This window comes from Podarcis cretensis (genome assembly GCF_951804945.1).
Source record: "Podarcis cretensis genome assembly, chromosome: 15".
Lineage (NCBI taxonomy): Eukaryota > Metazoa > Chordata > Lepidosauria > Squamata > Lacertidae > Podarcis > Podarcis cretensis.
In genome coordinates, this window is record NC_137185.1 from 880629 (window position 1) to 907729 (window position 27101).

Genomic DNA, 27101 nt, shown 5'->3' on the forward strand with positions numbered 1-27101 from the left:
CCAAATGCAGCCACACCATAGATTTTTATAATGGCATTCTGTCATTGGCAGTTTTATTCTCAGTCCCTTCTAATTGTGTGACTCATGTTCAGCTTGAGGTCTACTAAGACCCCTAGATCCTTTTCACATGTACTACTGGCAAGACAGGTGTCCCCCATCTTCCATTTATGCAGTTGGTTCTTCCTTTGCTTTCCCCTTTCATGATATAACTAAAGGAATATTTGAAAAGGAATTCCTCCACACATAGTTGTGGAACTCACTCCCAGAAGAGGCAGTGATTGCTGCCAACTTGGATGGCTTTAAAACAGGATCAGACACATTCATGGAGAAGGAGATGGCTATTGATGGCTGCTAGCCAGAATGGCTGTGTTCTGCTGCTACTGCTGGAAGCAGTAAAGGCCTCTGAACAATTGCAGTTGGTTGGTTGATTTTTTTAATTCATTAAATTTTTATATGCCCTCCTGGGAAACACAAGTGGGGGGAGTTGCTGTTGCACTCAGGTCCTGATAGCAGGCTTCTTGCTGAGTTGGCTGTTGTGAGAACAGGAGGATGTACTACTTGGGGCCCCTTTGGCCTGATCCAGTTACGGTGCCCTTCTAAATGTTTTTCATTGTGAGAGTAACGCTCATGTCATTTGCTGCAAAGACACTCAAACCGTTTTTTGCATAAATTGGGCTGGATCTGTGCCTGAGTCAGTTTATGGGGTGCCCTTTTCCCCCAAGCACCACCTGGCTCAGGGGTGTGATGGATGAGGCTCTGTAATGTGATACAAACAGGGAGCTGTCCGGTGGGTTTTTCCAGGGTGCAGAGGGTTTGCTCCATTGCTCCAGTGGGGCCTGCGAAGTACGAGTTCATGAGGATCACTTCCAGCATCAGCTCTGTGACCTTCGACTGCAGTCCGAGGCAGCCTTGGAGCTTCTGCAGTGTGGCCACCCAGGTGAGCATCTTCTGCAACAAGTGCCTGTGCTGCTGCTTCCTCACTGACCAGTTGGCACAAGTAGAAATGACCTTGCCTACGATGTCGTGTTCCTGATGACCACATGGGGGCAGCATTGTTGTATTCAGGCTGTTCCCTCTTAAGGAGCCGCCTTTTGGGAAATTCTGAAGGGGAGAGGCCAGATAAAGTGTGAGGCTTAAAAACACCCAAGAAACTCAGGCAGGGCCTCTCCCTGGGTAGCTTATGTATCTAGAAGAGTCGGGTAGGAACCAGGAAGCCCTGGGTTTAGCTACTTAAACGTTTCTGCCACGCCTTTCTGCAGCATTATGAGCCACTCAAGGCATCTCACAGCAAATCAGCCCTTAATAACATTAAAAGCAAAAGGTGACACTTTTATCTGTCTCAACAGCAAACCTCCACAGCCGCACATATGCAAAACAATACAGAGATCTTAATAGAAATCTGCCCCACAGGCCTCTTGTGAATATGGCCAAGGCTGTCATGTGTCCATCTCACAATTGCATTGGGCCTGGGCTTCTTGAATTTCCAGATCAGTCGATGGAGCTGCTTCTGAAATGCAGGTTGGATGCCAAGAGATTCCTCTCTCCAGCGCACTTGATGGTGGGAGAGATTGAGGATCGCCTGGCGCAGGCCTGCGTCACCCTGGGTAAGGTGCTCTTTTAAACTAAGGGGGGAAACCCTTTTTGGCTCTGCCAGCCAGAGCCTTATCTGGCCCCACCCCTGCAGACCAACTTTGATGCAGGGTGTGTGTGTGCATGGAGAAACCTACCTGCTAATCACATGATGTAATTATGATAACAGATGAGTGACAGGTAACCTGTCCGGCCCAACTGTCAAAATCCCAAGCGCTCTGCTGGCTGTCAGGCCCTTGGGAATCCCAAGCAATGCGCTTTGCAATCCCTGTGCAGGCAATGCAGCCTGCTTCAGCTCTCCTGCCCATCAGCTGATCATGACTGCATATATCCCTAGCACATCCCACACAGCATTCATTGTCTTTCTAAACCGAAAAGGCCCAAATGCACCAACCTTTCCTTGTAAAAATGGTGTGCCAGCTTTTTCATCATTTTGTCCTCTTTTGAGGACACCTTTGGCCAGCTCTCTGATATCCTTTCTTGAATCAGGGTGACCGGAACTGTGTACACTATGTTTATTCCAAGTTTGGTTGCAACAAATAATTACATAAGGCATTACGATAATTGCAGTTTTATTTTCAGCCACTTCCCCAACATCCTCCAGCATGGAATCTGCCTTTTTTTGACACAATCAGACTCTGAATTATCATTGTCCTTGAGCTAACCACGGTGACCCGAAGCCCTGCCAGCTAAGATCCCCTAAGTCTGCATATATGGAGTTAGGGGTGGGTTTGTTTGTCTGTCTGCTTGTTTTCTCCAATATGCATCACTTTGCACTGATATTTGGCAGTTTGCACTTGAGTAATAAGTTTGCATGATTGATTGATTTTACAAGGGTCATATAATCTTAAAATGGGAGCTTGGCAGCAGGGCTGTGATGATAACAGCCCATGAGATAATACGTACGTACATACAGGCAACCACCATTGCTTAGAGCTAGAGCCCTCTGTAATCCGTAAATAGATAGCATTTAAGATAATGAGAGCATGAAGCAGTAGCTGTGAGGAGGCTAAGGAAGCACTCTGGTGCCCAGTAAAATGATTCCCACATTATTTCTCCTACCTCGCTCCCAATCTTTCCCAGGGAAGTGGCAGGAAGCAGCAGGGCATCTACGCAGCAGCATCCAGACTGTGGAAGCCCATTACGGCCCCTCCAGCATAGAAGCAGGCCAGGAGCTCTTCAAACTGGCACAAGTCCTCTTCAATGGGTAAGTGCCCCTCCCCCGCTCCCTATGGTGGCTCACAAGGTACATGCTTCCGCATAGCAGTGGACAGGAGCAGCGTGCTTTTCAGAAGGGGCTTTTCAGTGCTGGCCTAGGGAAAGCAGCTGAAGGGTTCACACAGAGGGGTTTTGTGGCCCACCCTGCATCCCCTTAGGGGCTGTGGAGAAAATGGACTTGCCTGTGTCATAGGACTGGGAGGCATGTCTTGGGGTTGCCTCATCTGACCCCTGCCTCTATTCAAAGCGGAAAGTCCTGTTCTGGAAGTGTCCGCAAGAGCCAACTTTTCACTGGAACCCTCCAAAAAGAGCCTGAGCACTTCGCTGTGTTACTCAAGGGCTGAATCACATGGGAAGTTCATTGTATGTTAAGAACATGTGTATGTATATTTTTAATGTAAATAGCAGCTGCTAAGCCCGGAAGGCATGTGGAGGGGGAGGTTTAGTTTCCCCCCCTCTCTCTCCCCCTCCCTGCCACGGTCAGGATGAATTGCTTTTCAGAGAGATTTTTGTCCAGATTGTGGACAAATTGCTGTTACATAACACAAAGTTCTTCCTAATAATTAACTCCCCAGAACCTCCATCCCTATTTTTCGCTGCCTCCTCATCCTTCCTGAGGCCTCCTGCTCTCCCTCCCTTCAGCCTCTCCTCCTTCTGGACTCTTCTTCATCTTGGGTGGCTGAGATTAGGTCCAGAGCTCAGCTTGGGGTTCTGTTGAGGGGAGGGAGCCATTGCTGCAGCCCTTTCAAGAATGCCTCCTCCTTTTCTTCTGTGGCCAGGCGTGCTGTACCAGAAGCCCTGCCCACCATCCAGGAGGCTGAGCATGTTTTGTCTAGGCACTTCGGCCCCCAGAGTACCCAGCTGCAAGAGCTGCAAGAGATGAAAGCCTGCCTGGAGGAGTTGCTCAGAGGAGGCAGAGCCTCTGTTGCCAGTGCAAGACCCAAGATGTCGTAAGTGAGAAACATGCAGGCCGCCCGCTTAGCCTGCTGTTTGGTACCCTTGGCGGGGATGAAGACACCTGAATGATGGGAAGGACACGCCGTTTGTACTCTGGGCAGCCAGAGGCAGGGAGCAAATCATGTGATATTGGCAAACTTCATTAAACTTCCCCAAAGGCTTGAAAAACCATTCCTGCCTCTGTCCACTTGTTCCAAGGAGGACATAGAAAGTTGCCTTGTGCCAAGTCAGACTTTTGGGCCAACAAACCCAGGATGGTCTCCTCTCATAGGCAGGATCCCAGGTGGAGAAGGGTTTTTCCCACTGGGAGATGGTTGGGCTGGACCTTTCCCATGCAAAACATGCTCTCTTCACCACTGAAGCAGCAATCCTTTGCCATGAAATTTTCCTCAGTGCATTGAAGGTGGCTGCCATCAAATACATGCTTTGGGAGGGGCAGATGCATCTGTGTCTCGGGGGGGGGAGTGGGGTCCTCAAGTCACAGGATTGGGAGGTACCTGTTGGTTCATACAGGTGCATACACACAGGTCAGAGCCCCTCCAGAGGTACAGGCGGGACTGCTGGAAGGCAGCCCCCTCCTCCCCCAAAGCACACACAAGATTCTCTGGATCCCTGGGGAGTAGGGTATTGCCTAGTGGTGAGAACATTGTGTTGGACACTGGGAAGGAAAAACGGGGAACAGAGGTAACTTTTCTCTGCTATCTCTTCCATCCTTCTCAATAATTCTGTCTCCCCTGGTATGCTTTCTCTGTCACCAACAAGATAATGAACTACCGAGACCCACACAGTTGTTCTTGGGGCATGTTTATTGCAGCACGTAAGCATAAACAGTTGTGGGGCACAACAAGAGTGCAACAGGGCAGTCGGGCCCCACCTACCTACCCCCAACCCATTTCCTCCCCGATGACCACAGGCTGTTCTGATGGGGTTTTTTTTGGGGGGGGGAGTCTAAGCACTCCGAGGGTCCAGAATTTTCCCAATAAAAAGGAGAGTGCCTGTGTCATTGTCCCGAAGCACAAACAGGAAGGGTCTGTCCAGGTGGTAGTCTATGGCGAAGTTCAGGGGTCCGGTCATCTCTGGAGCAGACACAGGGCGTGCGCCGTCTTCTCTGAGCTCAAGGACTACTTTGTGCTGTGCGTGGGTGAGCTTGACAGGCTTCACAGCGATCTTGCTGAAGTCGGGAGTCGAGAAGAGTGCCTGGAGCCCTGTGAGGAAGGAGGATGTCTCATTAGCTGGGGGGAGAACTGACCAGGGGTGCAGCCAAGCTGCGTCTCCTGGGCTCCTAGCCAAAAAGAAGAAGGCAACACTGACAAACTAGGGAGAGTTGGCCAGCAAGGAAGATCGGTGCTGACATGGCTGGACCAAGGCAGTGCATGGGAAAAGAGGAGGCTGCTTTATCCTGAGACCATAAGTCCACTGAGCTCAGCCTGGTTTGGGCAGGACTGGCACTAACGCTCCAGGGTTTCAGGCAGGGAGTCCATCCAGGTATCTGAACCCGAGACCTTCAATATGCAGGACGGGGGCTCCACCATAGCGCTGTGGCCCTCAGTGTACAGTCCAGTTGGCTGGAAGTTACATGAGTGATACTAGACCTCTCGCCATCCAGTAAACTAAAAACTGGCACCAAGGGTCACATTGCTTCCTGCAGTTGCCCTATGGCTGCCACAAGTGCAGTTTACTTGTTCAGAAGATTAGACTGGTTCACTGGAAGAGTAGAGGAAGCAGCCCTAGACCAAGCCATCTAGCTCAGCAGTGTCTGCGCTGACTGGAAGGGAAACAGTCCACCTGGAGACTCCACAAATCGAACCTGAGGCCCTTCTTCAGGCAAAGCATGTGCCTCTTATCCTGCCCATCCCCAACGTGGACAGAGTATCTTTGTGTCCATTAGCTTTGGCAACTAGGAATGGCCTTCCATGTTCAAAGGCAGCCAGTGCAAAAATAAGGGAAGGGAAGGGGCTTGTAACCTGCAGTGCTTCATCCACCCTACTGGGTGTATCTATTTTGCCAAGTGCAGCACTGCACTGACGCTCTCGCCCCACCTCAGCTGCAGAACTGGGCTGGGTACATACGCATTTCCTGGAGTGTGCTGGCAAGGTTCGTCTCAGAGGTCATCTTGAGCTGGGGTAGGCTCAGCACCGCCTGGACGGTCTTCAGCTGCCTGTCTATGTCATGAATGAACTCGGAGGTGAGGCTCTCTTCAATCAGCGTCATGTTTTGGGTCACACTCTGGGGCAGGAAGAACATGATGCTGACACTTCCTGCCAGGGGCAGCTGAGCAATCTAGAAATGGAAGCCGGAGAAAGTGAAAGGTGTTAGGTGCTGACATTTCAAAGGAGTTCCTCCATCTGTGCTCCTTGCAGGGCTTTGAGCCACTTGCTCAGCCCAGGACCCCACCCCCCAAAGAACGTTGCAGAGTGAGCTGTCTGCCCCACTGTTACAAAGGTAATTAATTTCCCTCTGCTCATTCATGTCTTAGCCATCATAGATGGCTTGAGAAATGTTGCCACGGCCCAGGGGATCCTGTTTGTTCCCAGCCTGTGGGAAGAAGCTTAAGCTCCAGAGGAGGATTTTTGGATGTGTTTGTCACTGGGACTATGGGTGCAGTTCTTTGGGAAGCAAAAGGGGGAGTTGTTGACTGAGCCGGGGCAACAGTCGTAGGCAGGTGGAAACTGGGGTCTTGGGATGTTTAGAAGGCTTGAATCCTGCCTACACACATATTTGCACACGCACACATATATCCATGGGGCATTTGTACCTGCAACACTTAAGAACACCCTTCATTCTCTATTGCAGCAGCTGGCTAGGGTCCTACCACTTGAAGAGAGGCACTTTTGAAAATGAAAGAGATGGCCCAATCAAAGTTGTTCTCAGTGCATAAGCTGCAGTTTACAATCCCTTCTTTTTCATCCCCAGCTTCCAAGTTTAGCTTGCAAATGTGCTGCAGAAATTGACATACAGTGGTACCTTGGGTTAAGGACTTAATTCATTCTGGAGGTCCGTATCTAACCTGAAACTGTTCTTAACCTGAAACACCACTTTAGCTAATGGGGCTAATGCTGTTGCCACGCTGCCGGATCATGATTTCTGTTCTTATCCTGAAGCAAAGTTCTTAACCTGAAGCACTATTTCTGGGTTAGCAGAGTCTGTAACCTGAAGCGTATGTAACCTGAGGTACCATTGTACTTGCAAAATTTGCAATTCTTCATGAACCAAAATATCCCCATCTTATGTAGCCTGGTTCTCCTGGCCTTCAGCCCAAACAAGCAATGGATTGTGCTGCTCTCTGACCTGGACCTCTGAGAGAAGCCACAGGGTGGGAGGGACTGCTCCACATGTGTGAATGAGGAATCTTTGCTGGCCAGTTTTAGCTTATAGCAGGGCAGAGCCACCCATGGAGGTACATCATTGGCACACATTTATATTTCAATAGCATATCCATGCAGAGGTTCAAATCCATCCTCAGGGTGGATCTTGGGCAGATGGCAATATCTGGCCGCTTCTCAGTGGCAGCGTTGCTAAACAGGAATGGCTTCTTGGGAAGAAGAGGGGGACAAGGGCAAATAACAAATCTGGGCCACTGAAAGTGCAACAATTAATGTTGTTGTTGTTTGTATCCGTCTGTTTTGAGAGACAAAGGAATGTGCCTTCAGAGGCGAAGTCAAACCACTAGCAGCACCGAAGTGACTTCCCTGAGGAGCAAGTCTGGGCAGTATATGGGCTGCCCAGAAGACAAGATGCCTCTCTCAGCCTCATTTATGTGGTCCAAAGGAAAGCAGAGCAATATGTTTGGCGGCAGGAGTTCCTGGAAGGAGACCTACAAAGCGCCATCCAACTATCTTAAGGACTCCGCTCCGGACTTGTATAGGGTTGACTCCTGAGCCGTTTCTTCTGAAGATATCCCACAAGGCAGTGGAGGTTTAGGACCAGAATTTTCCTTCTAGATAGACTGCCTTCCCAAGTTGACAAACCCCACCTGCTCCTCACCTCTCTACGGCACGTGCTGAAACTGCCTTCTTGACCATTGGACCACTATTGCTCTCACCTCCTCTATCCGCCAGAGCCTGTCTTCACATGCAGGGGAAGTCCCTAACTCACTGAGGGTTTGAGACGCTTTGGCTACCCTCACCTAGTTTAGCTGGCCAAATGAAGCTGTTCCCTTCTTGTCCCAAATTTAGTGATGAGAGGGAGCAACTGGTGAAGGAAGGCCTGCCTGCCCTTATACTGTGAAGCAGGCAGGGAGACCCTTTCTGCAGGGTCTGCTCCCTGTACTGACCTTGCAGTTGAGCTCAGAGTCAAAGCCGTACTTGAGGATGGCTTTGGGATCTGACATCATGGGCACTTTCACCGTCCGGCCCTCATCCAGATGGAAGTCCTGCAGCTTAGTCAGCCTGGTGTCAAACCTGGTGACCCACTGCCCTGTTATTAGAGAAGGGAAAGAAATGTTATTGAGTTCCTAATTCCCTCTTCCTTCGAAAAGCTTCAGCTGGAACAGTGACTCCCCCTGGGGAGAAGCAGAAGACACAGCCCAGCCTTCACCCTCCTCTGTGATCCTAACCTCAAGGAATTTGAGACACCTCTTGTCACCCCAAGGTGCCCGCCACTGGACCTTACCTTCTCCTTTCCTTGAGCACCTCTCTCGGCATGTCTCCCCTTACCTTTGAAATAGGCTGCCCCAAGGAGCAGGATGCTAATTCCAGCAGGGATCTCGCCAAATAACCTCGTGACCTTCCCGCCAGTCCGCTGCTGCACCCAGTTGTTGATCTCTTGCAGGTCTGCCCGGGCGTTTCCACTCAGCACTCTGGGGCGGACTCCATAGGCCTTGTCCAGCTCATTCACAAACCCAATTTTCATTTTCAGCCCTAGGGGAGTGGGAAGGGATGAGACTAGAAAGCTCCCATCCTGCTCAGTACTTGGAGGTGATGTCTTAACAGCCTGTACTCATGCAGCCACAGATGTGGAGGCAGCCAAAGGTGACCTGGTCCAGCCTACTTGTATAGAGCCACTTGCCCAGAGGCAGCCAATGAAAAAACCCTTCCAGGCACTAAATCTGAAGTAACTTTAGCAGTTCTCAACAGGACCTGTTTCGTAGAAAACAATGAGAATTGTGCAGAAGGCAGGCGTTAATTCTGCCTTGGACTTTGAGGCTGGGCTGGTGCTCACTGGCTCCAAACAGCCTGGGCCAAATTGCTCATGAGACTGACGGACTTTTAAATAGAGTGGCTAGGTTAGGTGGCGCCTGCTGCCCAAATATCCAATCCTACCAAGGCAAATGGGTACATCCTGCAAGTACGGATGATTTGATTTGGGGACCAGGAATTGCTGCTTGCTGGACCATGTTCCCCGTGGCCGCCCACTCTGCCTCCTTGCCATCCCCTGTGACATGGGGAGCAGGGCCACAAGGTTTACTTCTCTCCATGATGAGGCGGAAGACGCTCTTCAGGCCTTTGGAGGGAGCCGCCATGGTGGTCAGGAGCTCCTTGTATGTGCTGTGGATCCCGGCCTTGTCAAGCATGTCGTAGAACAGAGCACGAGAGATTATACCTTCGGTCCGTTCTCCTGCCCCTACAAACCACAAAGAAAAAGGCCTGTGAAATTCGCCTTCCCGGGATGGGTGATATTAGGAAAGGATGGAACAGAACTGAGCTCACCAAGGGAGATGCCAGAGAGAGCAGTGGCAATGCTGAAGGGGGACAGCAGGACGTTGGCGCTGGGAGCCTGGCTGGATTGCTGGCGGTACAGGTCATAGCCAAAGTTGGAGACGGCAGCTGCTAGCTTATTGAGAGGGCTCTTGAAGAAGGGGTCCTCTTCCTCAGTTCCCTCTGTGTTGTCGGGTTCAGGATCCTGTGAAAGGCAAAATTTGCTTGCTCAGAATTCTCCCGTCCCTAAGACTCCTTCCATTTGTCTGAATGCCTTAAAGAGAGCCTTCGCCGCTGCCACGCCCTCCAGATGTTTTGGACAAGGGTTGATGGGAGCTGTAGTCTAAAACATCTGGAGGGCATCAGGTTAACAGAGGCCGCTGTAGAAACATCCTAGGGACTTCTCAAAGTACAAAAGCGAGAAGGCAGCATATGGGTTTTCATCCCCAGCTTGCCATGGGCTAGGTTATGCAGCCCGTCCCTGCCCCGTTTTTCTAGTTTTTAAACAAAAGGGGACATGAAGAATGCCTCAGGGGTCGTGTTCAGTATTTTGGGAGGAGCCCTGAAGCCTCAGACAGACCTGTGGGCTGCTCCTGGTACCAGAGTCCTGGCTTCTGCAGGAGATGGCTAGGAGTCCCAGCCACAGAAGAACCACCAGATGTCGCATGGCGGGGCCTGGAGAGGAAAGAACAAACAAGTTTAACTGCTGTCCCCCTCAGCCTTTTCTCTGTAGCTGGAGCTGCAAATACAGGACAGAGCACTGAGGCAGGAACTCATTTCCCAGGACTTTCATTTAAAACAAACCAACAAAACCTCACTTCCTGTTTCATTAAAGAGAAGACTGCAGTGGGCATTGGCTTTGGTACTTGCTGATGTCTTACTAACTGCCCTGCTCCCATGAGCCAGCAGAAGCAATAAAACTACAAGTAATATTTACTATTTCCACCCCCTTGTGAATATTCCAAGCAAGAAACAATGAAAGAATCACAGCTCAAGTCCAATGCTTGTCACGGTCCTAAACATGAATCAAAACCTTGAGCTTTTAAGACTTCCCTATAACTTCTAATAATTTGTGCAATAACTCCAGACCAGCAATTCCTTGGACTGCCACAGGCACCTATTTCTCCCATCGGGACAATTGGACTGGGGCAGGTGAAGCAGACCTCTTGTTTTGCAGGATTCTGGCATGAATTCATCACTTGTGTTTGCAGGGGATAGACTTAGATAATGCCTCATCCAGTCCAAAGGGTAGCCTGCAACCTCAGCAGACACCAAAGTCATGTCCCTGAAAGCTGGCGCCACAAGGGCTATGTGGAAATAGTAGTTAGGTCTTTAAAAGGCTACAATTAAAGGGAAGGCAGCCAAATCACCAGGATGGCACAAAAGTTTCAAATTACTGCAGATCTAGAGTGATCATGTCTGAAGCAGGCTTTTCTCCCCACTTGTGATTCCCAGCAAGTGGTATGGAGAGGCATTTACTATTTCCAATAGTGGAGGCGCAGAACACAGCCATTGTGGCTAGCAGCCATCCATAGCCCTCTCCTCTGTGCATTTCTCTAATCCTCTTTTAAAGCCATCCAGGTTCGTAGCCATCACTGCCTCCTGCAAGAGCGAGTTCCACAGAGAAGGGTTTTCTTTCCTCTACTCTGAATCTTCCAACATTCAGCCTAAGCCACAAGTTCTAGTCTTAGGAGAGAGAGAAACTTCTCTCTGTCCATTTTCTCCACACTGTGCTTGGCTTTAGACACCTCTGTCCAGTCTCTTCTTAGCTGCCTTTCCCAAACGTTGCCCTTTCCTGAACCTTTTCCAGCTGTCCAATATCCCTTTCTAGTTTGTTTGACGGACTACTGTATTTTAATATTTTGTTGGAAGCCGCCAGAGTGGCTGGGGAAACGCAGCTATATGGGCGGGGTATAAATAAAAAAGTTGTTGTTGTTGTTGTTGTTGTTGTTGTTATGAAGCGACCAGAACTGGACACGTATTCCAAATGCAGCCACACCATAGATTTTTATAATGGCATTCTGTCATTGGCAGTTTTATTCTCAGTCCCTTCTAATTGTGTGAGGTGACCAGAGAAGAGAGAGAGAGAGAGAGAGAGAGATTGTGTGTGTGTGTGTGTGTGTGTGTGTGTGTGTGTTATACCTTATTTAGATGCAAATGGCTATTGGCATGTTGGTCGTAACCCCATTCCACACTGGGGAAGAGGGCCTCAGAAAGGAGATGATCGTGCTCCAGCTTGATCACCATTGCCAGGCTGAGAATTTCCACATTTGCCAAAAACCTATGCTGAAACTCTGCTTGCTTGCTTGCTTGCTTGAGTGGGCCTAGACATCTGGATCCCATTAGCACAAAACTTAAGCACACAGCCAAAATGAGAAAAATAAGAGCTACTACTTTAGCCAACATTGGGTGGTTCCTGGGACAGGGTGGTCCACCCCCCCCCCCTTTGTAAGTTGCTTCTATGAAGGAGAAGAATCTAGACTCTGAACTTCTCTCCCCCCCACACACACACACACCAGAGGCACCTGAGGCAAGATAAAAGGAGCTGTCAGATGAGGTGGTGGGTGATCTCTGCCATCTGCAAGTCTGAAATAAAAAGGCAGGTTTCTTTTTAAAAGGTGGACTGAGGCTTTGTTCTCTCAGGGTGGAATTTGTGCAGCTGTCAGAGGATTTGCCATTAGCACCCTGGCGCCCTGGGTAGGATTTACAAAAACAGTCCTATTCCTACAAAATCTCACACTGGGACCTTCTTTCTCCAAGTGAAAAAATGGAGGTGTTGCCTGGCTCTTAACTGATGCTGCCTCCTGGGCAGAACCAGTGGAGCTGATGGTGCTTTCTCTTAAACTCTCATTTGGTTTCTGTTGCAGAGACAATACTTCTAAAGTAGGGCACAAGTTGACGGAAGAGGGTGAAAAAATGGACATTGCTCCCATGTCCCCCACCCCACCCCAATATGACCTTTTTTTCCTTTTGAGTTTTGCCTTCCTGCTGCGCTGTGCTCTACGCCCCAAAGGAAAGTAGCCTTACACCCACCCACCCCCCTGGGCAGTTGGAATAAGCTCCTCTGAGCACCTCCTTACCTCAGGCTCCTGTCCTCCACTGCAGTCCTTCTTGACCAGGCTGTGTGTGAGTGTGTGTGTGTGGAGCTTCACATCTGCCTGGGCTGCTGCTGCTGCTGCTGCTGCTGTAGCTGCCAGCCCACAGGCTATCCCAGCCCAGCCAAGCCATCAGCAGGCTTCAAGTTACAGCTCCCCTCTTAAAGCAGCCTCCTTTTGTTTTCCACACTGCATGGACAGCTGTGCTGCGAGGCAGAGCATAAGAGCCTGGCTGCTGGATCAGGGAGGAGTGAGAGACCCATCTAGTCCAGCATCCTTTCCAAGACCCGAGTACAAGAGCGCTCTCCCCTTCTATGGGATCAGAGCATAATCACCATTGGCCAGTAGCCATTGACGACACCCCTGCTCCATGAAGCTTGGCCCAGGCTGGAAAAGGGGAGCCTAGCAGAGCCAAGATCATCTTGCCAGCAAACGAGTCCTGGGATTGGAGGTGTGCTGCTAGTATGAGATGGGGTGGAGTCTTAATTACCCACCCTGCACACACATGTGCAGACACAGAACATGCTTTGTGGGTGCACACTCTTGTATTTATTCAAATGCTGGGACAGATTAATAATTAACCAACCAAGTTTAATTTCTTCATAACCTAGATGCTAGACTGCTAAACACTTTTCTGACATTCTGCTACTTTGGCAAAGTTCCTCATCCTTAACCCTGCAAAGATTGGCTTGGAAGTGTGGGCAAAACCTGGTGATGGCAGAGAGACGAAAGGGCTCAGCAGGAGTCCTGGTTCTCGGTGGTCAGGGCTTTGCTCAGTTATTTGCTTCTGCCCAAGGAAATTCTGTTGTGGCAATAGGTAAAGGACCCCTGGACAATTAAGTCCAGTCAAAGGCGACTATAGGGTGTGGTGCTTTTCTCGCTTTTCAGGCCGAGGGAGCCGGCGTTTGTCCACAGACAGCTTTCCGAGTCATGTGGCCAGCATGACTAAGCTGCTTCTGGCACAACGGAACCCCGTGACAGAAGCCAGAGCGCACGGAAACACCGTTTACCTTCCTGCCACAGCGGTACCTATTTATCTACTTGCACTGGTGTGCTTTTGAACTGCTAAGTTGGCAGGAGCTGTGACAGAGCAATGGGAGTTCACCCCGTCGTGCGGATTCGAACCGCCAACCTTCTGATTGGCAAGCCCAAGGGGCTCAGTGGTTTAGACCACAGTGTCACCCGCATCCCCTTTACCTTTACCTTTGTGGCAATAACCTAACCTTGAGAATTCGTCCTCTGGGTGCCACAGTCCCTGGCTAGCATAGAGCAGTGTTTTGCTTGTTCAGCAGTGGGATTCTAAAATGAGGAAAGAGCATCTTATGCCATAGACTGCCAAGCCAGTCTGAAGACTTGAATGATACCTTCCTAGAGCAGACTGCCACACATTCAAAAAGGAGACATATCGTAGTCATGGAAGATTTCAACTACTCCAATATCTGTAGGAACTCAAACTCTGCCAAGAACATAAGGTCCAACAAATTCCTCAGTTGCCTCTGTTGACAGTGACACCATCACCCTGAAGGTGAAAGAAGCAACAATGGGATCATCTGTCTTGGACCGGACCCTCACCAACTGAGGAACTGATCAACCTTGGGAGGAAGTGATCATGTCCTCTTGGGTTTCATGAAAAAAAGGGAAAGCGGAGTGTAGACAGACATGTACTCTGGACTTTAAGAAGGCCAATTTCAAAAAGCTTAAGGAACTACTGGGTGAGATCCCATGAACAGAAATACTCAAAGAGAAGATGAATGGGAGTTTCTTAAAGGTGAAATATTGAAGGCCCATGTAACTACCGACCAGTCAGCTTGATGTGGATACCAGGAAATGTCCTACATCAGATAATTAAGTCTATGAGCACTTAGAAAAGGATGCTGTGACTACTAAGACCCAGCATGGGTTTCTCATGCCAGACGAATCTCATTTCTTTTTTTGATAGTTATAAGCTTGGTGGATCAGGGGAATGTTGTGGACATAGTGTATCTTGATTTCCGAAAGACTTTTGACAAAGTTCCCCATGATTCTCTTACAGAGAAGCTAGTAATATGTGGCCTGGATGAAGTAACTGTTAAGTGGTTTTGTTGTAGGTGATTGGCTGAATCCAAACGAGTGCTCACTAAGGGTTCCTCATCATCCTGGAATAAAGTGACAAATGGGGTGCCACGGGGTTCTGTCCTGGGCCTGTCGTTGTTCAACATTATTTATAAACAACTTGGATGAAGAAATTGAGGGGGTGCTCATCAAGTTAGCAGAAGACAACAAACTGGGAGGGGGTAGCTAATGCCACAGAATACAGAATTGGAATTCAAGATGACCTTAACAGATTGGACACCTGGGCCCAAACTAATAAAATGAATTTCAAAAGGGACAAATGCCAGGTTATAAACTTAGGAAGGAAGAACCAACTGCATAAATGGAAGATGGGGGACACCTGTCTTGCCAGTAGTACATGTGAAAAGGATCTAGGGGTCTTAGTAGACCTCAAGCTGAACATGAGTCCACAGTGTGATGCAACAGCAAAAAAAGCTAATGCTATACTAGGCTGAATCAACAGAAGTCTAGTGTCCAGATCAAGGGAAGTAATAGTACTGCTCTATTCTGCCTGGGTTGGACCACACCTGGAATACTGTGTCCAGTTCTGGGTGCCACAATTTTAAAATGCCATTGGTAAGCTGCAGTGTGTGCAGAGGAGGGCAACAAAGATGGTCAAGGGTCTGGAAACCAATCCTTATGAGGACTAGTTGAGGGAGTTGGGTATGTTTAGCTTGGACTAGTTGAGGGAGTTGGGTATGTTTAGCTTGGAAAAGAGGAGACTGAGAGGAGATATGAGAGCCATCTCCAGATATCTGAAGGACTGTCACATGGAAGATGCGAGCAAGCTCGTTTTCTCCTGCTGCAGAGGTTAGGACCCAAGTGAATGGATTCAAATGACAAGAAATGAGACTCTGGCTCAACATTAGGAAGACCTTTCAGACAAGAAGAGCTGTTTGACATTAGAACAGTCTCCCTCAGGAGGTGGTGGGCTCTGCTTCATCGGAGGTTTTTCCGCCGAGGTTGGATGGCCACTTGTCAGGGATTCTTTAGCCATGATTCATGCATTGCAGGGGGTTGGACTAGATGACCCTGGGGTTCCCTTCCAACTCTAAAGTTCTATGGAAAGAAGGTTTGAGCATCTGGAGGGGAGCAGTTTGCTGGTCACAGGTGTGCAATGTGGGGAGGCAGTCTAATGGATTCCGGAGTGCAGCCAAGAAGCACATACCAACTTTCAGTTCCGCATTGTGGCTGCTTGTGCAGCTGCTTTAAATAAGGAGCTGGGAATACAGAACTGGGAAGTCTTAACCAACCTCAGCCTCATCCCCCCCATGAGTCACTGGAGATCCCCAAGCAATTCTCTCCCCACACCCAGTAGCCTCCTTGTCTATCAAGGCAATTGGCATTCACATTCATATTCTCTCTCACACATGCTCTGTTGCTACAGCAATGTAAGTGTAAAACAGCCCAAGTGGGACTTTGCACAGAAAGGGCAGAGGCACTTTACACAAACCCAACAAGCAAAGAGAACAAAGACTCCACAGTGCTCTGCAATGCCCTTCTTGAGAACTGTTTGCAGGATTCGAAGTGTGGTCAGTCACACACATTAGTGGCAACAGGCATTAGGATACCAGCAGGTTTATTTTCCTAGCAATTCCCAACACTCTTATTTTTTCTTGAGTTGTGCAGCACTACGCAGTCTATTCTGTTGCATTTTTGTGGCCACCTGAAAGGAAAAGTTGTGGTCTGGATATATTGTGGGGCTGCAATACTGAAGAGAAGCTGGCGCCAAGATGGGAAGTGAGCCCGTAAACTCCCCAGGGCCTGGGCTGCTGCTGCTGCTGGTGGTGGTTCTTGTATTCTCTGCATCCTTTTATTTCACAGCACTCACAGCTCATTCATATGTGGCGCTTCAGATTCCTCAGCCAGTGTCCCTGCAGAACACAGAACCAGAGGAGGAGGTGCAACCTTGTGACCTTTTGCTCAGCTTTAATTCTAGGGCCAAAGGCCTGCAGGTCAGGGTGCAGGATCCCATCCGCAAGGGCCATTGAGAAGAAGATGAGTCAACAGGGCCATATTTTATAGCTTGCAGGACTGGGTACAGGATGGCAACCCACATCAGCAGCCAGTTAGGTGAAAGGGTGGCTTTTTGTTTTGTTTTCTGGACATTTGGGGAGAGGCTGCTGAAAAAAACCCTGACTGGCCACAACACACTTGCCCTCCTGGCTTTCATGCATCCTGGAGGCCTCTGAGGCTTTCAGGGCTTCTCTTGGTCCGTGAAGCACGGAAAGAGCTTTCCATCATCTCCCACAGCACAGTCACTCGTCTTCCTCTCCTGAGGGGCGCTGGGGTTGGGGTTCCGGATGGCGCCCAGGAAGAGAGGGATGCCGGTGGTGTCCTCTTGGATGATGAAGAGGAAGGGCTGGTTGAGGTTGAAAACAGAGAGGGAGCGGAACATGGAGACACTGGTGGCGGCCGATGCCTCTACCCCGTCCTCAGAAAGCTCCAGGGCAGCTCTGTGCTGGACACTGGAGACCACGAGGGGACCCTCTGTTATGGGGTGGAAATTTGGGGCAGAGAACAGCTCGCCAAGGCCTGCAAAGAAAGAGAAGGGAGTGAAGGCAGTGCCAAGGGGGAAGCTGCAGGCTTCTCCAGAGAGAAAGCAGCCGTCAGTCAGGATGGTGCTGGTGCAGAACATCAGCAGCGTTTGTGACCCAAGACTGTTCTCAGGGCTGTACATATTTGGGGGGTGAGGAGAATTTCCCCCCACCCACAGCCTGAATTCTGCCACTGCATTAAAATCGTTAAAATGGAGCGCCTGTATGTTTTACTAAGGAGGCAGAATTTCTGCTGCTTCCAAGACTAGCTTGAAACAGAACCTGGACTTCTGGAGCGGAGATGGCGGAAGAGTTAGGAAAAAGTCACACACGTTTAATCCGTGAGTGAAAAAGAAAACTGCTGCCAGTGACTTGCTTGCAATACCTGAGCAGCCCATTTCGCAACATTAAGCCTCCATCTGGAAGCATCTGAAGAGCCACTGTGGAGGAAGCAGAGGGAAACGAGGACACAAACACCCACTCGCCAACATGCCCTGCTAAGGGTCTGAAAGCTCTTTCCAACCTCCGTCTGGTGAGGACTCCAGAACATATCAGAAGCTGCCTGCGCCCATTTCAACAGACAAGTCTTCAGATAATGTTGTTTGTCTGAGGTCACAGGAGCACAAGGCAGGGACTGTATTTAACACAGGGATCTGCCTTGCTTGCCCAGCTATCCTCGCACAGAGCATGTCAGGAGTGCAGAACCTGTAGATCTCTGGCTCTCCTTGGACGGCAGACTCCACCATCTTTGACAGCTGGCCTTGCTGGCTGCTGGGGCTGCCGGGAGGTGAAGCCCCCCACTCTGGTCTGTGCCAACTGGCAGCCGTGGCTTCTCCAGGGCTTGGGGCAGGGGGACAGAACCTGGGACCTTCTGCATGCAAAGCAGGAGTTATGAAGCGTGGCCCATCAAGCTGTTTGGCAGCAAGGTGGCTGAGGGTATCCAAAACCGTCCTGTAAAGGCGAACAGTGAAGCAGGCTGGCCCCCTCAATCCCTCCCTCCTCTTACCCAACTGGCGGAGGGCTTGCTCTAGGTTCAGGTGGTGCTGCAGGTGCAGTTTGGGCATCTTCACCATGGTGGGCCTCTCCTTGGGGAAGTGGCTTTGGAAGTTGGCCTGGCTGAGATCGGAGAGCAGCCGAGAGAAGTTCTGCTCAGGGTGGTTTGGAAGGATGGCCACAAAGCTCGTGTTGCCCTTGAAGGGGAACCTGGCCACCTGGGAGAGAAGCACAGGGAAGCGTCAGCAGGGGCAGCCCAACAGAACATTATTTGTGGATATGAAAGGGCAACTGCAGAGAACAGAGGAGAGGAGCAGCAACAGGATGGCCTTTGCCTTGAGCCCTCCTCTCGTCTGCTCCAGGGGCAGGAGAAAGGCCCAGGCTCACCCCACGTGGGAAGGGAAGGAGGCCAACGATCTCCCAGGCACTTTGACCTGATGCCAGACCCTTGGGCAGCGTCAACAACAAAAGTTCCCACCCCCCTGTTACCCCACCTGGACATCCTGGGCCTCCAGGTTGAACCAGCTGAGAGGGTAGACGCGAGCCCGCATCATTTCCACGGAGACGGTGAATTCATCATCCAGGTAGAATGTGTCAGGCTCAGTCAGAAGGGGATCAAACTTGGTCTTCCAAAACCCTGCCCAAAAGAGGGAATAAAAAATTGGTTGAGGAGAGGAAAGGCAGCATCTGGAAACCAAGCCACCTGGAGTCCTGTCTCCAGTTCTGGGCACTGCAGAGGATATTGACAAGCTGGAAGGTGGGGAGAGGAGGGCGACTGAAATAATGAGGGTTCTGGAAAACAACCCCTATGAGGAATGGTTGAGGGAGCTGGGCATGTTTAGCCTGTGTGATAGGAGACTAAAAGGTGCCATGATAGTCATATTCAGATAACTGAAGGGCTGTTACAGGGAAGATAGAGAAAGAGCTTATTTTCTGCTGCTCCAGAGGGTAGGACCTGAGCCAATGGATCAAATTGCAAGAAACTAATGATTAGGAAGAACTTTCTGATGGCTTGACAGTGGAGTGGGAGGTGGCAGACTCTTCTTCCCTGGAGGTTTCTCAGCAGAGGTTGGATGGCCATTTGTCAGGGATGCCTTAATTGTGATTCCTGCATTGTTTCCAAGCACAATTCAAAGTGTTGGTGCTGACCTTTAAAGCCTCGGTCCAGTATACCTGAAGGAGCGTCTCCATCCCCATTGTTCTGCCCGGACACTGAGGCCCAGCGCTGAGGGCTTCTGCCGGTTCCCTTGCTGTAAGAAGCCAAGTTACAGGGAACCAGGCAGAGGGCCTTCTTGGTAATGGCACCCGCCCTGTGGAACACCCTCCCACCCGATGTCAAAGAGAAAAACAACTGCCAGAATTTTAGAAGACATCTGAAGGCAGCGCTTTTTGTTGTTGTTGTTGCTTAGTCGTTTAGTCGTGTCCGCCTCTTCGTGACCCCCTGGACCAGAGCACGCCAGGCACTCCTGTCTTCCACTGCCTCCCGCAGTTTGGTCAAACTCATGCTGGTAGCTTCGAGAACACTGTCCAGCCATCTCGTCCTCTGTCGTCCCCTTCTCCTTGTGCCCTCCATCTTTCTCAACATAAGGGTCTTTTCCAGGGAGTCTTCTCTTCTCACGAGGTGGCCAAAGTCTTGGAGCCTCAGCTTCAGGATCTGTCCTTCCAGTGAGCACTCAGGGCTGATTTCCTTCAGAATGGAGAGGTTTGATTTTCTTGCAGTCCATGGGACTCTCAAGAGTCTCCTCCAGCACCAGAATTCAAAAGCATCCATTCTTCGGCGATCAGCCTTCTTTATGGTCCAGCTTTCACTTCCATACACCACTACTGGGAAAACCATAGCTTTTACTATATGGACCTTTATTGGCCAAGGTGATGTCTCTACTGCAGCGCTGTTTAGGGAAGTTTTAATGTTTAACAGAGTATTGTATTTTAATATTTTGTTGGAAGCCACCCAGAGTGGCTGGGGAAACCCAGCCAGATGGGAGGGGTATAAATAATAAAATTATTATTACTACAACAACTACTACTACTACATGGGGTTGGACTAGATGACACTCGGGCTCCCTCCCAACTGTGATTCTATGACAATTTTGCTTTTCTTGTAGGTGGTAAAAACTACGGTCCATAAAATCACAACAATATTAAGTTATTAGGATGGATTAAAACGGGAGAAACAGAGGCCTTGTTCACACAGTTACTTCTTGGGCTGCTGCAATAACTTAAAGGTTGACTGCTCTGCTGGCTGTCCCAGCAAATCAGGGGGCTGGGGGTGGGGAGGAGCAGCCCAGCTCACCTCGGAAGTGCACGGCATTGAGCAGCAGCATCACGACACTGGCCGGCAGCTCAGTCAGCATGGTGGGGATCTGTCCATGGGTCGCCTCTTTCACCCAGGTGTTGATGGCCGCCAGGTCCGCCTCGCTGTTCCCAGACAGGGTGGCTGGCTTGGCCCCGTAGAACGTCTCTGAGTCCTCCAGGAACTGCTCTTTCACTAGGAATCCTGCAAAAGCACTGGATGTGAGGCAGTCAGGAGTTTCCGCCCTCCCCCTAAGACTGGGATAAGCCTGCTAGGATTCTCCCCAACCTATTTTTGGGCCAGGGGACTGCCGCTGCGTGGATTTCCCTCCTCCCCTGCACTCAAGGTCCTCGGGATTCAAACTTATTTGCGAATAGCAGCTGCCGGGGTGGGGACTCTTGATCCAGATGGGGACAGAGAGGGGTGCTGACCCCTCCCAGTGCTGTTATCCTAATGAAAACTGCTACCACCCATCCAACCAATACTATTTGCACCATTCACATTATGGTGCTTTGCTACTGGTGCAGGGAGATGGATGGTGGTGACATTAGTTGGGAAAATTACATGGGCAAAAGGGTTAAGAAAAAACACTACTATTCCTCTCCAGTCCCAATACAGCTTCTCCCCCTGCCCCATCCCTCAGTATCTGCTATCCATTAAAGGTTTAGTAGAGGTTCGCCTGAACCCTTATATATATCCTCAGCTCAGTCACTGAGATCACTCACAGAAGTGTCGCTGGTTGTTCCCTGAGTTGGTGAGGCTCATTTGATAACAAGAGACCAAGCTTTTAGTGTCATTAGCCTCCACCATTGGAGATTCAGTGGCACCTTCTATGCCAACTTTTAAATGCCTGCTAAAAACCTTTATATTCTGCCAGCTATATTATTATTGTTATTTTGTTATACCTTGCCTTTTTCCCTGACAAGCCTACACAGGCAGTTAAGAATACATCTCCCACAATGGTCTACTGATGTTTGTTTTTAATTCTTTGGCTTTTAACCTGTTTTTAACTTTTTATGATTCTACTTTCTGTTTTTATATTGGTAGGAGCCGTTGTGATACATTTTTTTTAATGATACAGCGGCATACAAATATTTTTTAATAAGTAAAATAAGGAGAGAAATTCAAGCCACACCATGTGGAAGCGCCCGTTCTTCCCTCTCACGCCCAAAGGGCAGGCTCACTCGACTTCTCCTATTCCATACCTGCCTGCCCACACCTCTCACCTTTCTGTAGGTAAAGCCGGGCCGCGATGCTGAGCGTCTGGCTGAGGTGCTGGGAGACGGTGCGCAGAGCCTGGTGTGGGCAGGGCACAGACTCCACATGCAGAGCCTTCAGCAGCTGCTCCTCTGTCCGGTTGGCTGCGCCTGAAAGGGAAACCAGATTAACAGCAGCACAGTTAACACTCAGCTAACCTAGGAACGTGGTAACCTGACCCTTCAGATGCAGCAGCACCGAGCGTATGAGCGTGGCAGTCAGGCATGGAAGCCCTCTTGCTTGCATTGGGCCACTGTGCTCCAAAGCGCTTGTCACATCAGCCAGGAGTGAGAGAGTTGCCACTGTAGGCCCCATGTTAAAGCAGAAGAGGGCTAAAGACCTTTCATCACACAAGCAGGAAGAGGGAGGCTTCTATGCTTAGCACTCTGTTATCCTTCAGTAACAGAGCACCAGCGTTGCAGGCAGAAGGTCTCTGGTGCAGCCCCAACGGCTGGGAAAGACTTCCTGCCTGAGACCCTGGAGAGCCACAGCTGACAGTGTGGAAAACACCAAACTAGATGGACTGCTGGTCAGACCCTGTACAAGACAGTGTCTTCTGCTCCTACTCTTCCCATCTCCATTGCAGAAATTCTCAGACTGTGCAGCCAACAAGGCTGCTCATGTGCTGGAGGAAATTCAGTTAACTGGAGTCCAGAGCACTCAGCGGCTGGCAGCCTGCTTTGCTTTCACCCCTGCTGGACATTTCTCCTGCCACTGGTTGTTCATTCAGAGAGATGACAGGAGAGATGCACATAGGAGCCATCATTACTTGGAGGGAGAGCAGCATCTCACCTTTTCCACATCCTAAAAGCAAAACCCTTCATTGCTGTTAACCACGAAAAGCACCTTTGCTTTTGAGTTCAGAAGAAGTCAACAAACAGGCTGTCTTTGAGGGATTTGGGGATACTGACCTAGAGCCAAGTGAGCCAGCGCCAGGCTGATGCTGAGGGGAGAGAAGAAGAGGTTGCCTTTGCTGTTCTCCAGTTCCACCTGCCGCAGGAGTTTAGCACCCAGCTTCATCACAGCCTCGGCCACCGCCTGCGTCTTCTCCAGAGGGATGTCCCTGTCACAGCTTCTTCCACGGTCGTCGTCCTCTGCCTCAGAAGAGCTCTGGGGCTCGCCCAGCTCTGTGGCTGAAACCTCCTCTGCCAGGCTTGGATCAGAGGGTGGCAGCATGGTGCCAAGGAGGCTCTCTGGGGTCTCGGATGCAGGTGGGAGCACCTCCGCCTCAGGCAAAGCAACCTCTGGCAGCAATGCTTCTTCCACCAATCCATCTGCTTCATCGCCCTGTGAATAAACGGGCCCTAGGAGCTGAGGGTGGGGGGGAAAGAATGGGCAGCTAAGTCTGGGATGGAAGGAGACATCTGGGTAGCCGAGGGGCAGAGGATGGGCTGGCCAGGCAAGAGGGCCCAGGCTCACCCTCTAAAGAAAGAAGCACCTTGTTTTCACACTGGGTAAAAGCTGGCAGGTGGCAGGTGGACGCAGGTGGCACTGTGGGTTAAAGCCTCAGCGCTTAGGACTTGCCGATTGAAAGGTCAGCGGTTCGAATCCCTGCGGCGGGGTGCGCTCCCGCTGCTCGGTCCCAGCGCCTGCCAACCTAGCAGTTCGAAAGCACCTCCGGGTGCAAGTAGATAAATAGGGACCGCTTACCAGCGGGAAGGTAAACGGCGTTTCCGTGTGCGGCTCTGGCTCGCCAGAGCAGCGATGTCACGCTGGCCACGTGACCCGGAAGTGTCTCCGGACAGCGCTGGCCCCTGGCCTCTTAAGTGAGATGGGCGCACAACCCCAGAGTCTGTCAAGACTGGCCCGTACGGGCAGGGGTACCTTTACCTTTACCTAAAAGCTGGCAAGTTCTCTGCTCGTCGGGAGACCAGGGAGCTGCTGCCAGTCAGAGCAGGCAGTGCTGGACTGCATGGACACAGAGACTGGCCTGATAGATGGTAGTTTTCATAAGCATAAGAAAGGCCTTGCTGGATCAAACTAAAGGGGCCCCATCTGGTCCAGCCTCCCGTCCTCAGCGTGGCATCTAAATGCCCCAAGGGAAGCTCACAAGCAGGACCTGAGGTGCAACGGCAGGACTCTCCCCCCCCCTTGTGATTCCCAGCAGCTGGTCTTCAGAGACAGAACACATAAATGAATCAGAGCTAGCCTAAGTATTCCTTAAACCCTCATAAGGCAGCATACAGAAAAATATAAGCAACACACAAAATCACATTTCAGCAAAAAACAATCATTTAAAAGCAGCATAGGCCTGGAGAAAAAACCTGAAAGAAGTTTCAGCATCAGTGTCACTGTCAGGTCCTTTAAGACAGAGCTTGTGCCCTTCCAGGCGTCTCTGAACTGCAACTCCTATCATCATGGGAGTTCTAGTTCAGCAGCATCTGAAGGGCCAGCGATCGGTTCTCCACAGCTGCTTTGGGAGAAAGCCGCCTGAATTGACTAGGTTTGCAAGGCCCTTTTTAAAAGCTTCTTCTGGCAGGGAGTCCTCATGACAGTGTGGGGTCTCCGCTGAGGAAATCCTGCATGTGCTTGATTATTTCACCTTTAATAGTACTTCTCAGCAATTTACCTGGAAGAGACGCCAAGCCTGTAACTTCCTGAATCCCTTTGTAAATATTGGTGTTGCGCTGGCTGCTTTCCAGTCCTCTGGGACCAAGGACACTCTTAGGAACGGTACATATTTTTGTTAGAAGATCAGTTTCACATTTGAGTTCCTTAAGAGCTCTTAGGCAATACCATCCAAATTATCCAGCACGGCCTGCCATCTCCTCTCTTGTTTTTGCCTCTGCTCCCAAAACTCCCTTTCTCGAAAATGTCATTCGAGGCTGAGAAATCTGCCCTACATCTCCTGCAGCGATTCATCCTCTCGACCATCTCCTTTTGCACAGCTTTGGCTCCCTGGTTGTCCAGAGGCCCACCTTCCAGAAGATGCCCCCCCAGCCCCAAACAAAACCAAGCCCTTCTTCCTGACAGCCACGTGCCCAAGCCCTTCTGTGGGGAACTTTTTAGAGAATGCTGCCTCAACAGGTCCTGTCTTTGAACTTTCTACTTGTCAACCTAAATTCTGCTTCTGGGACTGGCTATGTTTGCTCACGCCATTGGTGTTGGCCTCCATATATGATTAAAATGTGGTGATGACCCAGGACCAGAACCATCACGCAGCAATGTTACCCACCCTGCTCTCCATTCCCAAGTCCCGAATTCGACAGTATTTGCCTTTTAATTAAAAATAAACAAATCTTTAGAAAAGAGAAGCTGTGAGATTCATCTCCCCTTACCTGGAGAATGTTCCTCTGCCCGTCATCTTCAAAGGCATGGGCAAGCGAGACCTAAAATAATAGAATCTTAGAGTTGGAAGGGATCCCCCCCCCCAACGGTCTTGTAGCCAACTTCCTGCAGTGCAAGAGCCACGGCTGAAAAATCCCTGACATCTGGCCAACCAACCTCCTGATTAAAGACCTCCACCACCTTCCCAAGGCGAGGGGGTTTGTTCCACAGGAAGCTCCCCCCACTTGGGAGACCAGCAGCACATTCCAGGGGCCAGTCCCCCCACCCCTGGTCCCCACGCCCTCTCCTGCCCCTGCCTGTCTCCCCGCGAGTCTCCCTCGGCTGGGCTCTTCTGCCCCGGTCGGAGAGGAGGAGCTGGCCGGACCGTGGCCGGGACTTACCCCGTGGTGCGTCGCGCGCAGAGCAGGCAGGCGGGCCAGCAGGAGCATCAGCAGAGGCCAGGGCGGGGCAGCCATCTTTCGACGGAGGGGTGGAAATCTGCCGGAGATGGGCGGATAAGTGATGCCTAGGGTGGCTTCGGGGTCCCGTCCCCCCTTCCAGACAGACCCGAGAGAGGGACTCACAGCCTCCCCAGACGCTTTCCCTTCAGCTCACCCCCTGCCTGCCCCCCAAAAGGAGATCTCCACGGCAAGCCCCCCTTCCAGTCACCATCCTCTTCTAGACTACGTTTAAATTCCACCCCGCGTCCCTTGGAGTTGGGACTTTGGTGGGTGGCTGTCCTTGCTTTTTGAAACGAAGCTCTTCAGGGACTCGCTCGGCTCCTTAACGCTTCCTGGGCGCAAGTTTGGGAGTGAAGGAGGCTGAGCCCCCCGCCCCCCCCAGCTGCAGGCCGAGAGAAAGGGCAGGAGGGGGTGCTGGAAGCTCCAGCCGGTGCGTGAGGGCATGTGCTCTTTCCCTTCCACGGCCACAGAAGCCAGGGGTGGCGTAGTGAGTCAGTGTCGGACCTCGGGAGAGACCCGGGTTCAGATCCCGCAGCTCAGGCATGAAGCTCCCACGGGGTGTGAGCCTGGGGGCCAGTCACTCCTGCCTCCCGGCCTAGCCTACCTCGCAGGGTTGTCGTGGGGATTAAATGAGGAGGGGGATAATTGGACATGCCGCCTTGAGCTCCTTGGTGGGATATGAAATGCAATTAAATTAAAATAATAAAAGCCAGGAAAGCAGAGCCAGGAGATTCCCCCAAAGCCCCGCTTAGCAAAGCAGCCTTTCTCTGTCTTCACTCAGAGGAACCCAAACTGCCCATTGCGCAAGGACTCCACGCTCCGGCTCCCCTCCCCCCCCCCAGCTCAAGCCCCCCATCTCACGTTGGTCCTGCACGGGGCTCTTCCTTGCGCCTGTCTCCCGCCGCCGCCGCCACCACTGCCAGCTTCGTGGAGGGGGGGCGATTTTGCAGAAGTGGCCCCCAAGTTTCGCCAGGGACCAGCTGCAGGAGCAACGCCTACTCGCGGAATCTCTCCCCCTTCCTCACTACTTCACCACCCTCCGTGGGCAAATATTGACTTTTTCTGCATCTGGTTAAACATTTCTCCGGGAACTGTGTGGCGGCGTAGGAAGGGACCTGAGCAACAGGACCGAACCGCCTCCCTGCCTGTTGCCCGACGTGTGTTTGGGGTGGGCTGGGGAGCCTCCTAGAGGGCAAGAACGGGGGCCCTTTGCACCCCGAGCCCAGCTGCAGCCTCCGTGCAGAGGCGAGCAACGCGGCATTCCTCAGCCGGCCCAGCTGGGACCACCCAGCCCTCAAGCACCCGCCCGCTGGATCCTGGCCAAAGCAGAGGCATCTGGGGAGGGGGCAGCAAGAAAGGGAAAGACGACTCTCGAAACTCTGCATGCAAAAGGGACATGCACTCCCCCCCTTGAAAACAAGAGCTGAACAAGCAGCCTGCCTTGGGAGAAATTGAGGAACATGCCCAAGTGAAGTCCAATGATTTCTAGCAGGTCCACTCCCGGCAAAACTTAGCGGAATGCTACCCTAATAATTCCTCCCTGCTTGGCCTTTGGAGGCCTCCTTTGAAATCAACAGTCATGGAATTGTGGAGCTGGAGGCGACCCCAAGGGTCATCTAGTCCAACCCCTTGAAGTCAGGAATTGCAGCTTTGCCTGGCCTAGAGGGCACTCATCTCCTTGACTATCTGGTGTGTTTGTTTCTTGT

The 27101-nt window shown here is 51.0% G+C and overlaps 3 protein-coding genes across 4 annotated transcripts; 1 reads left to right on the forward strand and 2 right to left on the reverse strand.

Annotated features, from left to right (window-relative positions):
* The first annotated feature begins 469 nt into the window (after window positions 1–469).
* On the forward strand, window positions 470–3936 carry LOC307204304 (SET and MYND domain-containing protein 4-like). The gene is made up of 4 exons (XM_079955933.1): window positions 470–937; window positions 1488–1604; window positions 2674–2797; window positions 3588–3936. Exons 2-4 carry the CDS (start codon window positions 1496–1498, stop codon window positions 3760–3762), a joined length of 408 nt encoding a protein of 135 aa, XP_079812059.1. The 5' UTR covers window positions 470–937; window positions 1488–1495; the 3' UTR covers window positions 3763–3936.
* Window positions 3937–4553: 617 nt separating this feature from the next.
* On the reverse strand, window positions 4554–12641 carry SERPINF1 (serpin family F member 1). Its single transcript, XM_079955768.1, has 8 exons — window positions 12482–12641; window positions 9982–10076; window positions 9414–9606; window positions 9172–9327; window positions 8421–8624; window positions 8039–8181; window positions 5835–6045; window positions 4554–4970 (listed from the first exon to the last, which is right to left on the reverse strand). Exons 2-8 carry the CDS (start codon window positions 10066–10068, stop codon window positions 4714–4716), a joined length of 1251 nt encoding a protein of 416 aa, XP_079811894.1. The 5' UTR covers window positions 10069–10076; window positions 12482–12641; the 3' UTR covers window positions 4554–4713.
* A 3508-nt stretch (window positions 12642–16149) lies between these two features.
* Window positions 16150–26412, reverse strand: SERPINF2 (serpin family F member 2). 2 transcript variants are annotated; one of them, XM_079955678.1, is made up of 9 exons: window positions 26257–26412; window positions 25336–25432; window positions 24946–24996; window positions 22579–22954; window positions 21637–21777; window positions 20411–20614; window positions 18612–18754; window positions 18131–18335; window positions 16150–17122 (listed from the first exon to the last, which is right to left on the reverse strand). In XM_079955678.1, the coding sequence occupies exons 2-9, from the start codon at window positions 25408–25410 to the stop codon at window positions 16785–16787; spliced, it is 1533 nt and encodes a 510-aa protein (XP_079811804.1). In that variant the 5' UTR covers window positions 25411–25432; window positions 26257–26412; the 3' UTR covers window positions 16150–16784. The 2 variants fall into 2 exon arrangements, with proteins under 2 accessions (XP_079811804.1, XP_079811803.1); XM_079955677.1 differs by having other exon boundaries at window positions 22579–22978.
* Window positions 26413–27101: the final 689 nt, after the last annotated feature.

Coding starts and splice junctions, on each gene's coding strand:
- LOC307204304 (XM_079955933.1), top strand. CDS start 1,496: ATGGAGCTGCTTCTGAAATGCAGGTTGGATGCCAAGAGATTCCTCTCT. Junction 1,605..2,673: donor GCAGGCCTGCGTCACCCTGG/GTAAGGTGCTCT, acceptor AATCTTTCCCAG/GGAAGTGGCAGGAAGCAGCA. Junction 2,798..3,587: donor GCACAAGTCCTCTTCAATGG/GTAAGTGCCCCT, acceptor TTCTGTGGCCAG/GCGTGCTGTACCAGAAGCCC.
- SERPINF1 (XM_079955768.1), bottom strand. CDS start 10,068: ATGCGACATCTGGTGGTTCTTCTGTGGCTGGGACTCCTAGCCATCTCC. Junction 9,607..9,981: donor GTACCAGGAGCAGCCCACAG/GTCTGTCTGAGG, acceptor TGCCTTTCACAG/GATCCTGAACCCGACAACAC. Junction 8,625..9,171: donor CCGCCTCATCATGGAGAGAA/GTAAACCTTGTG, acceptor CCACTCCCCTAG/GGCTGAAAATGAAAATTGGG.
- SERPINF2 (XM_079955677.1), bottom strand. CDS start 25,410: ATGGCTGCCCCGCCCTGGCCTCTGCTGATGCTCCTGCTGGCCCGCCTG. Junction 24,997..25,335: donor TGCGCGCGACGCACCACGGG/GTAAGTCCCGGC, acceptor CTATTATTTTAG/GTCTCGCTTGCCCATGCCTT. Junction 18,755..20,410: donor CAATGCCGTGCACTTCCGAG/GTGAGCTGGGCT, acceptor TCTTTTGGGCAG/GGTTTTGGAAGACCAAGTTT.